Source organism: Cynoglossus semilaevis, chromosome 14 (genome assembly GCF_000523025.1).
Source record: "Cynoglossus semilaevis isolate Cse_v1.0 chromosome 14, Cse_v1.0, whole genome shotgun sequence".
Lineage (NCBI taxonomy): Eukaryota > Metazoa > Chordata > Actinopteri > Pleuronectiformes > Cynoglossidae > Cynoglossus > Cynoglossus semilaevis.
The window spans coordinates 7,145,771-7,160,463 of record NC_024320.1 but is presented as its reverse complement, the minus strand read 5'-3'; the positions used below and the strand labels follow the sequence as shown (position 1 = coordinate 7,160,463).

The window sequence follows — 14,693 nt, the reverse complement described above, 5'->3', positions numbered from 1 at the left end:
GGCTGCCCGCTGCCACTGGAGCGGCTCCTGCCCAGACCACGGAGCAGCTGGACACAGGAGTGGTAAGTTTTTACATACATTGTTATTTGTACTTACGTGCTCGGAGCTGCGATGCTCTGGGGTCAGCTCTTTCTGAGATGAGTCAAGTTGAACTTCACGGATGGTAAAATAGTCCCAAAATGCATCATCATTTCAGCACATGGTAACAATTCCTCCAAGCGCCCGTGCATAAATTGCACACGTGCATCATTTCAAGGAGCGTGGGGTTTTCCACATGTTTCCATGGCAGAGCTTTGATGCAGTGAACGTCTCGCGGTTAGACACCTAGGCATCAGTGATGTGACGGCTCTTCTCGGTTCCTGTCCTTTTTAAGGCTGATCTTCCAGGGAAGAGAAAATACTTGTTGTGAATGTTAACACCACCCTGCAGCCCAGTGTACTGTAGTAATACACAGTGCAGCTCACCAAAGCTGAGAGGCTTAGGAAAAAAAAAAAAAAAAAATCTAAAAAATAGTTCTCAATGCACAAGGAATTAGACTATAATTGAGTCAACAACTACATTCATTAAGAAAACCACCAGAGCCAATCTGTGTGGACTGTGAACGCTCACTGTGAATGTCCCACCAAATCAAAGTCCCCATTGATCACCTATCAGACCACCCCTAAGAATGCTGCCTGTTTGTTTCCTGTGACTAATGAATGAAGCCACTGTGAGACCCACGCTGACTCAGACGTGGTCAGTGAGCCACCACACTCGGTTCAGACGGAGGTTAAAGGAGATTGAGATATTCACAAGTCACCCTCGTGACCCCGTGACCTGTGACTTGATACTGAGGCTGTGATGTCATGTTCTCAAAGCTGGAACCTTCCAGATGTTTTAACAACAGGAGCCAGATTTATTGTTCTGTGATAACTGATTTTTCTAAATCTCAGTTATCAACACTTTTCTAGAAGCTGTTTCCATCAGTGAATCCCTCTGTTGTAGAATTCCTCGGAATGTCTTTGTGCCTAAAACAACTCTCATCACCACAGGACGAGATGAGAACTGTTTTATGAATTTTTATGAAATATTTCTCGATGCCATTTTGAATGTACTTTAAGATGTTGAGGGACAACGTGGAACACAAACAAATGTCCAGATGTCATAGTGTCTCGGAGCATGGCCGTCACTATATGACTGGAAAAACTGAAATCAAGTGTTTAAACAATCAATATTACAACGGTGGTCATTTTCACCCAAACACTAGAATCTTGGGGGTTAATAATGATTGGATGGTAAATAATATTAATTTCTCTTATTTATCCTTTGTAGATTTTTGTTACATTTAAAAAAGAAAACTATAACAATATTTAATTAATTTAGGCAACAAAGAAACCGAACAGTCATTTGCGTTCCTATAGAGCAGGGCTGTAAGAACCAGATCTTTTAAAAGGGCTAACAATAATATAACAGCTACTTAAAATAAAAAAGGGAGTAAAAATAAACAAAGATAAGAGCTGTACTGACATTTAACTGAGAATAGATTAGAGTCGGAATAAGAATCAGAACAGTTTTTATTGACAGATTTGCTTTGGCGTTTGGTGCAGCAGACATAGGAAAATAAAGTGCGTGAGACTATAGTTAACAGACATAGAAAAATAAAGTGCGTGAGACTATAGTTAAATGGTTTAAATAGTTAAAGTTCTAGATACAGAGACATTATTGTTTTAAGGCAGTGGTGCCCAATAGGTGGATCACTTTGGCCTTGGTCATTTGGAAAGTAGCTCCCAAGCCATAAAAGTTTGGACAGCCCTGTTCTAAGATCTCGGTCCAATATTGGTGGACCAAATTTGTACGTACATTTTTTTTATAGTGCCATAGTTTTGAGGGAATTGCGAGCCATATGAAACTTTATATCCACCGGGATATCAGTTGTGATGGAGAAGCTGAGGACGTTTTTCTGACTTTTTCTGGATTAGTCATTCCACATTAGACATTCTCCATCAACTCCCTGTGGTAAACCCTGCCCACCTTTCTGTCTCTTCACCCATGCACACAGCACATTCAGAATTGAAAGTATAGTCAAGCCTCCACCCATGCACACATTCAGAATTGAAAGTATAGTCAAGGGGCACATTCACAGTCATAGTCGTTCCTGCACTGTTTCTGAAATGACCCTACAGTAGAACAACTCAGTATGCTGTGGAACTGTGGCAGGCACTGTGTTTTTTCTTCTTGTAGCTATATTACTGTCATTATTTATTTTATAGTTTTTTTCAATTCTGTCTCTGGGTTTATCTCAGGTTCTTCTTTATATTTTCATCCATATTTTGTTCATTTGTGTAAGTTGTGACTAAATATTGAATTGGAGTAAGTGGAATGGGCAGCCAATCCAAACTGTGCTATGTTGAGAGAGGGATGGACAGTTTTCTAGTCCACACAGGAGACAACCAGTCACTCACATTCACACCTGTGGTAAATGTAGTGTGAACAGTTAAGCCTGATCCTGCTGCCCCTTTTTCATACTGTGGAAAGATTTTACTGTATCAAGTCCATGTCGTTAACCACACCTCCACCGTTTGGCAACCTAGTGGTCAGATGTTCTGATGGTAACGATCCGATTGTTAACATACCTAAAAGGCTTCTTGGCTGCAGCTTCAGCTGCTGCTGGTGTTTGGAGTCTGACTTTTGCTGACACATAGACAAAGAAATGAAATGAAATCTCATAAAAATCCATCAGTTATAAAATGCAGCCAGTTCCCCAGCCAGACATAAAGTTCTTTGATGGTGTGCTTTCCAACAGTCCTGGCTCTAAAGTAGGGACCGTCCAACAGTTCTAGTGCTTTTACTCAGTTCCTAGCCCCCGCTCATGGTACTGTTCCCTGTTAATGGTACTATTTGGTGGAAATGAATGATAAAAAGTGCCACACACACTCCACCAGACAAAGGCGATCCTTGTTTTCTACTAGTGTGAAGCACCAGTGCTGGAGTGAATACCAAAACCATGACATCATGGTCTGCTGCTCCCTGGTACTGACTCAATCGGTGCTGTTTTTATTTTTAAAGGTCACTTTATCTCAGCACTGTGTTATTCAGGAATTCTGCACCATTTTACAGAGCTGTGGCTACAAATAAATACATTTAAAAAAAAGGGTAATTCTTTTTTTTGTTACAAGTAGAAAATTGTTTATGTCGTAGGTGGTCTTATATTAGAACGAAATTAATTCGAAAATGATTCATTCGAAACTTATTTATTATTTAAGGTACAGAGATTTCTAGAATTACTTCATATAATCATTTAAAAAGAACGTTCCTTAATTATAATAAAATAAAGCCACCAGAAGTGCATGACGTTGCTCTCTGTTTGTGTTTTCTCTTTTCGGCTCATAGTCAGAAGTTATGAACCTCTGTTTGTGTTTTCTCTTTTTATTTTCGGCTCATAGTCAGAAGTTATGAATATGTTTAGTGCATCGGTCGTAACATATTTACAGTGGGAAGCAGCTAGCATTGAGTAATTCATTAGGGGGTAGGGTTAGAGCTACTCCCAGCAGTCATTTGGTAAGGGTGTGGTCTACCATGGACAGTTCTCCAGTCTATCATGGGCAGGGGCACCGTTAGGAATTTACGGGCGCCATGAAGGGGATTTTTACTGGGAATCTAACACAGCTGGTCTTTTTGATGCTATTTTACATGAAACTCAAGCATTTTGATGGTACTTTTGAACTTAGTGTCATATGATTGGTCGGTATTATAATTTAATTGGGAGCCCCTCTTAATCATGGGTTTTTAGAATCGGTATCCCTTTTTTGGCATCCCAGATCATGGAGCCACATTTAGGGACACAGAGCCATTATGTCTCTATATGTCCCTACAGACCCAGGGATCAAACTGAAGTTCTTCTTACTGTTGACCAAGGCAGTAACAGAATGCTGCTGCTTCTTCTTCTGCTCCCTGTAAACATCAGTGACTGATGTAAACACCGTGGTCGAGCAGCTCTAGCTCAAACCTGTCACCTTCTGTCAAGCTAAGTGAACTCTGCCTCCAAGAACGTAGCTGTGACGCCTCGGATGAGAAGTTGCAGCGAGTGCAGAGATTTTCTCCCCTTTACCACGACTGAGAAAATAGCAGGCAAGGTTAAACCTTAGCAGTTTTTTTTCTTTTAAGATAGAGATGTATCACATGCAGGCCAGAAGCAGTGCTGCAGCCTGTGAGCCGACTGCAGTCTGAGGGCCATTAGTCTTCCTGTGATACCTCCCCTGAATGTACTGGTAAGTGCTAAGCAACACCATCAGCACAGAGTCACATGACCATCTGAGATCACTCTTTGTGTTTCGCTGACTTGAACAAAGTGCAGATCGCATCCCTGCCTCATCTGCTGCCTTCTTTTTTCTTTTTCAAATGTTACCTGACAAGAGCTGACAACAACAGTCGTCATTTAAATATCTGTTGTCAACCAACTCTCCTAAGGTGTGAATTTAATTAAGTGTCTAAGAAGATGATCACCAGTCCAATCGTCATCAGTAACTGATGCTTTATTCTGTATTGACTTTCCATACGTGTACGTTTCCTCCCACAGTCCTACAATCCACAGCAAGAGGTTATTTGTTCACTCTAAATAGACCACAGGTGTGAATTTAAGAGTGAACAATGGACCTGCTCCACCGCTGCCGGGATGATATTGTCTGAGAAAATGACATTAGCCTGGAAAGTAACTCTAAACTCTGCACCGCCCCCTAGTGGCTGCCTTGCTTGACAACCATGGCAAACTTAAGGCGTGCGTTAGTTTGTGGCCAGTGATGTTTGTAGCGGACATACTTACAGGAAGCATATATTGAGCATTAGGCTAAGTGTTTCCTCTAACTTGACCATAGGTTTGAATTTGAGTGTGAATGATTGAATCTCTAAATAAATGACAATATCCAGGTTGTAACTCCGCCCCCGATGATGTCCACAGCTCCAGTCTCTTCACTGAAAACTGGTAGAATATGAAGGAATGAATATAAAAGAAAATGTAGACAGAGGGCAGCGTTGCTGCAGGTGAAAACACTACTACACCAAACTCTTGCATTTCTTAACAGTAGTGGCAAAACACTCCTTTATTATAAATTCATGTCTTCTCTCAGGTTAAACAGTGCTAAACAACCACTCTATATGAGATTATATATTTCTGCAACGTTGCCTTTTTTTTATTTACATGGAATAAATGTGCTAACTCAACAAAAACCTTGATGTGGAATTTAATTGTGTGTCATGCAGATTCCTGACTCATACTTTAGTCAATACATTTTTTTATTGACTTTGGCTGTTTTGGTTAAGGATACTGCAGTATCTTCTGCTGTTGGCTTTTGTGTTTTAGCCTTCGTTTAACAACCATCTCATGTACAAAATTTCCGTTTCCGGAAACCATGGATAAACGAATACTTTCTTAAATACGTGCAGTTCTGTAATAAACGATACCTCTGTGTACACATTTAGCAGTTTTTCATTTCCTCTTTTAGACTTTTTAGGGGTTAGGTAGTGCTCCATATTACATGTAGGTTAAAGTGATGTACTCTCACCTGAGGGTGCATTACTTTGCTACCCCACAAGGTGGCCAGGTCTGCTCTCATTTGTTTATTTGTGATTGATGGGCATTGTTTGTTTATCTCCCAAATTAATTTAACTTTAGTTAAAAAATAGTCTGAATGAATGCAAAATATAGCATTAGCACCCCATGCTGGTATAAATCAGACCTACACCAAGAGTCAATAATAGTCCGTTTGCTGCTTGAAGAGAGACACTGTTGGTAGTTTCTACAGTATCTCCAAAAAACTTCCTAAAACCACAAGTTTTATTAAAAGTTCTTTCATATTCATCACAATAATGGTGATTTCAAGCTTATTTAATATTTTTTCAGCTAAATAACAACTTTTTTTCAAGTGCCCTGATTTCCCCCCAGAGCCTGTGAGCTTGTGTGTGTGTGTGTGAGACGTGAGCAGTTTCAATGATGGCACTGGACAATGGAGGCTAACGGAAACAGAATAATCAATTTTTCATGATTCACTTCTCTGTTCTTTTGGGATGGTTCGGGGGTGGGGGTGCATTTGGTTTCCAAAACGTGGCTTCTTATTCTGCTCCTTTCTCCTCTGCCTCTGTGCATGCACCGTGCACCATTAGCTGTAATGAAGTGGTCAGTGATGATGAGGTTGTGCAGACCCAGCGCTTCCCTTCACAAAAGCCTGCTACAGTTTCTCTGCGTGCTTGAAAAATAACTTGCTGTTCTCTTGAAGTCTGTACTTTTTGTGCTTTTATTTATTTATTTATTTTTTGCCAGCTATACATTTCCTAAGTCTTGCTGTGCTAAACGTTGGCCTAAAGTGTCTGTGTTTCTACTGTCTGCGAACAAAACTCCTCAGAACACCCAGAATCTCATCTCTCTTTGGGGAAAAACAATGAAAGAACGTACTTTTTGATGTCTTTTGGGAAAATGTGTCTTCTTGTCTTTTGTGTCTTCTTGTCCTTCGGGGTTTCATGTCTGTCCTTGTCTCTGGAGATAAAGAGAGATACACAAAGTCATTTTGAGTCCTTTTTTAGAAATACTGGGGGGGAGGGGACTCTAGATGCAGATTTGGAATGAGGACGGTCACAGACAAAAGGATTTTATTTAATTACAACGTTCCTTGTCCTTTGTCTGTTTCATTTCAGAGAAGTGTGTGTGTTTAATCAGTGACGCTATTGACAGTCGATCGAGTTAGTATATTCACTGAGTTTAACTCTCTGTGCTGGTCCAGTTAGGTTCAGGTAAGGTTTCCTCTGAGTGAATTTCCTATCACGGTGGAGCCAAAAGACAAACAGAGCGTCTTTCTGTGCCACTGTGTAGTAAAGACAGCATCAGCTTACTCAGGTGTTCATCACTATTTCTTAACTCTTGATATGTAGGAAATGTTGCTCTTTATTTATATATGTATATATAAAATACAGTACACATGCCATAAAAAAAATGGCTTCATTCTGCTGTTTCCTTCTGTGGTCACCACAGTAGGTCATCTCACCCTGGCTGTTGTCAGTCACACCAACCATCTTGACGTCAAACGTCACCAGAGGTGAGGAGAGTAGCCAAAAATTGTACTCAAGTAAAAATACTTTTACTTCAGAGTATTATTACTTAAGTAGATGTAAAAAGTAGTCATCCAAATAATTACTTGAGCATAGTAAAAAAGTACTTGGTGAAAAAACTACTAAGTACTGAGTAACTGTTGAGTAACATCTGATTTATTTTTTAATGAGCATTCAATCAGCTAGACAAAAAAGAGAGGAGAGTTTATCCTATCAATAAAATAAACAAATTAATTAAATAGCTTAAAATAATCTTTAGGTAAATTCAAGTACTTTAATAAAAATAAAAATCAATGAAATTATACATAAGTATTAGTACATAAAAAATTGAAGAATGGAAATAGAAGAGGACCCTCTTGGAACAACAGAGTTGGCTCTGTAATGGGTTGTGGCTGAATTTTAGATCTTCAGAGGCTCAGTTCAAAATTAGAAGGAAATATTAGGACAGATTTACTGTGAATTTGGTTTTCATTTTTGCAGCCTTTTCTTGACAAAACAGCATCAACTACAAAGTAATGGGTTGAACTTTTCAAGGATTAAAAACTGAATTTTGTGTTTTTAATACATCACACAGTGCACATGAGCTCCACGGCAGACTTCTCCTAGACATGTCTGTGCTGCATCACTCCTCAGTCCATTTGTTCACAGTGCTTAAATATCTGCACCAGTCACTTAAGCCCAGATCAGACCTTCATGTTTCCAGGCGTCGCTGTTTCTCCAGCTTCACTGCAGCGGAACATGAGGGAACCCAGTCCCTACAATTAAAATGTAAATCAGCTCCTTCTCTTTAAAAAAAAAAAAACAAAAAAACATTTTCTTCTTCTCGAGGGGATTAGTTGCTCTACTGAAACAGAACTGCCAGGTTTTTCCCTCTGGAACTTCCCACCTGAGCAATCGGAACGTCCCACTTCACCAGATCAGCTTCTGATGAACAGTTGTGTTTGCAGCCACCTGTGGAGGAGGGACACACAACCACCCTACATCTGAGTGATGATCCTAGAAACCTTAAGGCTGAGTTTGAGATTGCGTTAGCACAGACGGATGACCGAACAGCTCAACAGTCTCTTCATTTCTACAGTGGAAACACCATCTGGCATCAACTCCTCTGAAGCAGCAGGAGCTCCTCTTCTGCTGCTCCCATACTCTCCATTCCTCACCCACTCCCTCCCCGCCCTCCATCCCTCCTGCTACATGTGAGCACTGATGAGTTTTTATCAGGTTTGGAAATGAATTTTAAGAGGCATTTCCTCCTGTTGTGCTTCACTTCCCTGATTCCTCATTAATCCCCAAACTATCTGACCGTTTCTGCACAGCATTTTTTCATGCTTGAGATCAGCTTCTCTATTAAAAGGAAGAAGAGAAGAGGGCAGACTAATAACCAATATGTTCACAGGAATAATTACTCAAGAGCTTTCGATTGGAAAAAATTTAAAAAAGCACCTCAAATCCTTATTTTTGCCAGATGGACAGACAAAAACCTCCATTTGCTTTTGTGGTTTAAATGCCAACCTCTTTCTTTTTGCAGGACAAATACATTTCAATTCCAATGTTTTCTTTGGGCTCAACACTAATGTGTACTTGTATTCATTTGTTCAGTGAGAAAAGCTTGTTTGTGGGAATTGCAGTGGTGACCTATAGCTGTTTGTACAAAAAGGGGGCGCTGTGCTGCTGTATTGTGGTCCTTTTGGTGGACAAACATCTTTGGAGAGGATGGGTTGTAGCAAGGGAAAAAAACATGTGAGTGACGAGCGTTTTGAAAGTGCATTTCTCTTCCTTATTGTCGAACTGAGCCGTGATTCTCGCCTCACCAGTGTGATGGATCATCAGTTGGTTGTTAGCAGCAGTTAAATTGGCGATGTGGCGTTCAGGGGCATTTTACCGCACTAGCTGTTCTGTAAAATCTGTTGTTTCCCACTGTCTTTAATTTCTTCCTCTGCTTTCAGTCCTGCTTGACCTTCTGCTGACAGAAATGCTCCACTGAACCTAACTTGAGGAGAGATTATTTCAAGTGCAATCGTTCTTGGTTGTGTGACAGATTTCTGTTCGATGCTCCATGTAGAACGACAGTCAGGTGACATTCAGCTTGTTACATGTGTAAGGGAGAAACTCACTTACTCTCCCCGTCCTGTCTGTCGCCTCGGCTTTGTTAATCCGTGAAGTTCTCCGGAGACGTGGCGTCCTGAGAAGACTGTCTGTGTTTGAGTTCCTCAGAAACCAATTCAACAAACCTCAGGAGCAGCAACACCTCCTCCTGTGGTGATGTGGGATTGTTGTGTTGCAGCGGTGTGACGACGGTGGCACATGAGTCTGGAGATTCAGTCAGGCAGCGTGAAGCCAGACCTCCACAGACTTTGGATCGTTCTCACCTGGCCCTGAGAGAATAATGGAAAACAAAACTATGATCATTTGTAGAAGAACTCAGGTCATATGTTTAGGCTGCAGAATTCATTTATGTTTTAGCGCTAGCTGAAAGCTAATGGACAGAATGTTATATTATTCAGACAATTATTTAATTCTAAAAAGATTGAATTATTTATGAAAATATTGACCTATTCATGGACGAATGCAGGGAACTCATCAACTGAAAAAATGCTTAGTGTAATACTAATCTATGATACTTCCTCTGATAAATAGCCAAACAAATTGTTGGATTTCGGTTATATATTTCACAAAAAAAAACAAAACAAAACAAAAGGAAAAAAACAAACTAAAAAAAAGTTTATGTCAAAATCGTTCACATATTTAGCAGATAAAGGTCTAAATCATCAGAAAACGTTTAAAATGTGATTCAACCCTTCCGTTGTCCTTTGCATTTGTGTACACACCCTTCGTCAAACAAATTTTCATCTTGTCCCAGAATCAGAGTATGAATGAATATGAGGAAAGGTTGGCACAAGCCGTGCACTACAGGAGCATTCACACACACACACACACACACACACAAAGGCACATTGGGTCTAGGTGACCCACCTAGGATCGAAGGAACACATGAGGATCAAAAAAAATAAAAATAGAGAAACTAAAGGTCAGTTTGATCCCAGAAATATGATATGAATCATAGTACTACTTGAAATAATCAAAATAAATTAACAAAATTATAAAAACCAACATTTGTTGTTGTTACAAGTTAGGAGGAACTAAAAGAAAAGTGAGGTAAAACTTTACAAAGGACCAGCAGGATTAGGAAGAACTAAAAGAAAAATGTGGTAAAACAGGTAAAACTTTACAAAGGACCAGCAGGTTGTTAAAAATAAGGTAAAAAAAAAAACATTTTAGCGAAAAAGAAAACTCGCCAGCTGTCTTTGTCTAACCCTCAAAAACACACAGCTCACAGCAGTGTGAATGTGTGTCTGCAGTCTGGTGTCACCAGTGGATGATTTTGTGAAAGTAAACAGTTTTGGAAATCTGACACACAGTCTTAATCTGTGCCTAAAGACTCCAGACTCAAACCCACATCCTGCTGTGCATCCTAATGACCCCTCCACCTGTTTACACACACACTTTCTCCCTGTCACGCTGCACGCACTGGCCCTGAACCACAACACTAACACACTAAGAGGTTTGGAAACCACCAAATGGTTGGATGTGTAGCCTGTTCTGATGATCGTCGTCGTGGTAATCACACCCTGAAGGTTCTAGCTAACGGTGGTGGTGAGTGAAAACCTTGGTGAATGCAAATGTGAAAAGCACATAAATGACTCGATCCAACCTTTTCATGTCCGATACCGATATGATACTTGGAGTATCTCCAAATGCTGATATCAATCTGATTCCATCTATTCTCCGTCATCATGCTGCCGTTGCTGAGGCGACGACGTGCAAAGTTTGGGCTTAGGAATCAGATCAGACGGGCTGTAGATGTTCAATCTTGGCGTTTTGACCAATATTGGACTGATCCCGATCCAGAGTATCGCTTCACACCAACCCTATTAGTCACTAACGTGGTCAGTGTCACAAAGTAACATTTATAAACTCAGGCGAAGAATGTGATTTTAAAAAGCTGACTTAGATATTTCACGGCTTAGGTCTTAAAAAGTACTCAGCACCAGAGACTGTATACTGGTACACACTGGTACAACAAATGGTCCTCCCCGTCTTTCCAGGGCAGGATTCCAGTGTAGAAAACCTCAAATCAACTCCATGTGGTCACTTCATTACAGCCCAGGCATCTTGTCTCCGTTGTGAGTCATAGACCTGATCAAGGTTCCAGATACCACCACAGATTTTCAAAGGATTGAACAGAGCTTGTAATTATAGGCGGAGGCTGGTGGGGGGTGGGGGTGTTCTGGACTTGTACTGCTCCCATGATGAAGTCAAAATAATACAGGAGTCTGCCCACTGTAGTGATGGGAACCACCACTGCAGCAGAGGAGCTCCTCTGAAGGTTTTCTCCTTATGAAATTGGAAGAATTGGTTCAGTGCATTGTGGGCTACAAAGGAAGGGAAGGAAAGGGATGGGGGGCACATTTCCAGAAACTTTCCATGGGAATTTAAGCTGGGGTATTTTGGAAGTATCCAATGGGCACGTTAAACTAAAACATCCAACCGAGCAAACAGCAGGCAACAAATATTTTAAGAGATTATAACAAACTTCAGGCTTTACATTAGGCCTTAAGGTGTCCTCCTTCTTGATGACCTCTTGATTGGGTTTTTACTGCAGCCGACTCCCATTTGTGGCATTGACGCCACCCTATGGTCAGTTAAAGGCATTTTCTTTTTTCCAAATTGTTCCTGTTTGCTGGAAATATGTTTTCTCTTTTTTCATGAATGAAGGCTCAGTGACTGGGCTAAAGATACTAAATAGTCATGGGTTTGAAATTGTTGGGTCACATCTGTCTGCCAGTTGTCTCTAGGTGGCCCACATGAATGCTGACAGACAGACACTGGGTTGTCACTGCCTGACACTGGTGTGTTTACAGCCACTAATAAAAGCTTGGGTAGTGCAGCTGAATAATGCTGTCCAGCAGCTTAACACACAACCACATTAATTTGGAGATGGTATCTTGAGGTGCCCATTAGCTCACTTATTATTCATCAGCTAATTAGGGATACACTGTTTTTTACCTTCTCTCGCTCACTCTCTCTGTCTCTCTTCCTTCCTCTGCTGTCCAGGGGAGACAAAACAAAAGAGTATTTTCTTACCGTGTTTCTTCCTTAGAGACAATTAAACTAATTACATTAACATTTCTCCCACAAAAGGTTTAACAATTTAATGATGTCTCTGTAAAAAAACAGACTCAAATAAAATAAAAGTTTTTGACTAAAGTGCAAACACAATTTAGGGCTCGTCAAAATATTAACGTTCACTTCCGTTCACTGGCCACGTTATTAGGTACATTTTTCTACTAAAATAGAACTTTGTGTATTTTGATCATTCGCTGTTTGATTTGGAAATCCATTCGGCCTCCAGGGTTCTCCTCAACAGTGGAATGGACACTGATTAACTCGCCTAAGCCTTGTGGAATATTTAAAAATTCCATGATATATTTACAGAGACACGTGATGTTGAATGGACGGTGCTCTTGCCTTACAGCTAAAGGTTACTGGTTCAATCCCTGGTGGGAACTGAGGTCTTCCGTTATGTAGTTTTCATGAGTTTTTTGTGTGTGTGTGTGTTTCTAGGTAACCTGGTTTCCTCCCACATTCACAAAACAAGCAGGAGAAAGTCTAGTTGATAATCACATATGGGGCTGTTGTTTGTTTGTCCTCCGCATTTGTTACCTGTGTAATTTGCTACAGGGTGTTGTGATGCTACGCCAACGTATGAAACAGAGCAGTTTGGACCTTTTTCTGAGAAGGCACATTATTTGTTATGTTTATCATCAGGGAAACTGACGTCGGCTAAGAAATTAGCTCGGAACTCAGTGCCGCCCTCTAGTGTGTGTATTGTTTTACAACTATCCCAAATGTAAAGCATGTATGGGAATATGTGGGCTATGACGTTGGACCGCGGCCATACATTATGTACATAATAGGGAGCATATATTAAGCATTAGGTCAGGGGTCTCAACCTCAAATGAGCTGATTCATTTTCTCCTGTTTGGGTTAACCAAGTCTGATTAACTGATCCAGTGGTAAAGGGCTTATTCTTTATCAGGCTTCATTGTAATATAATCTCTCTGTGTAGGTTTTATGATTATGGCCTCATTTATTTTACGATATCTTTAAATTACTTTGAATTCTATTCCAGTCTACCTATATATTAGAGCCAGGGTGTTATTGTCTCACAGAGTGGAGGCATCATAACGACCTCGATTCTCACACTGATGAGATTTCTGTCAGAAGTCTAATTTAATACAACTCCTGCGGAGGTTCAGGCTGCAGCCGTTTCTCTCTGACTCACTTGTCTTTTCTAATAGATTCCCAGAAGTTCAATTAAATGTACACAGATTAAAGCAGGTAAATGAGTCAAATCAGAGTTGTGAAGAAGTTCAGGGAAGAAAGAAAAAAACACAAAACACATCAGCAGGAGACCAACTTGTGGCTGGGGGGCCTCATGGATGATGAGTTAATACTGAACAAATGTCACAGTGACATTTTTTTTGTTTTGTTTGGAGAACATTATCTTACACCCGCCCCCCTTTTTGTCTTTTTTGGAGAAAAGGCCAATTTTCTTAGCAAGTCTGCAGTTTGGAATAAAAAATGAATCCTTAAAAAATAAATTCCACATTTAGCTGTGGTGTTTGAAGTGTCCAAGTTCAGTGATGGGAAGCAGAACAGAACATTGAGTCCCCTCATGGACCAAGTTATTGTTGTTGGAAAAGTGACACTGTATGAGAAAGAGACAAACCCTTAATGTGCTCAAAATATCATCACAAGTTCTGTGCAACATGTGAAATGTCAACAACGTTACGCATGCAGCATTATGTGTTTGTACGGGCGGTTACTTAACTGTGATTCAAAGGTGTGTAAGAAAATATCAATCGCCAAAAAATTGTGTTTTGATACTGTATTTGCTTTTTTTCACCAGAGTTTACAAATTATGTCTATGTATATACGTTAAAAAGTAATGCAGTAATAATACAAATAATAACAATGCTCAATAAAACATATATTCCCATTATAATGTCCCTAAAGCTGTGTTGAGTAAATTTAGTGAACAGGAAAATACATTTGTCTTTGCATTTGTGTCAACTGGATTAAGTCCAATTTATATTTATTTGGATGAAATAGTTTAAAAATATTGTCAACTTGAACTAAACTACAATTCAAATGGTTTTAGTGACTAAAGTTGGACCCAGACTAAGACATCAAGAAGGCATTTTCCTCCTTCATCCTTTCTGTACTTCCTTGACTATGGCAGGAGAAGCGGCATGTGGTGCTGATGGACAGTTCCTTGTCTCCTTGGTGCAGTGGTTCTTAAGCCTTTGTTTATCCAGTGACACAAGTATGACAAGAAAAGGAATGTACACATACATGTATATGTGTAGTCATATGTACATATATACACTATATATATGTGTGTATATATATACACACACAGTAAACATATATACACTATATTACCAAAAGTATCGGCTCACCTGCCTTGACTCCTACTATGAACTGAAGTGCCATCCCATTCCTAACCCAGAGTTCAATATGATGTCAGTCCACCTTTTGCAGCTATTACAGCTTCA

At 40.0% G+C, this 14,693-nt stretch overlaps 1 protein-coding gene across 1 annotated transcript in view; it reads left to right on the top strand.

The window, feature by feature from the left end:
• Positions 1–2: 2 nt before the first annotated feature.
• The window catches only part of mmp17a (matrix metallopeptidase 17a), a gene marked incomplete at its 5' end in the record, with an annotated part of 83,533 nt that continues 68,842 nt past the window's right edge, over positions 3–14,693 (top strand). Inside the window, one exon of the mRNA XM_008324818.2 lies at positions 3–62. Coding sequence (XP_008323040.1) covers positions 3–62 — 60 coding nt within the window. The remainder of the gene's footprint in view (positions 63–14,693) is intronic.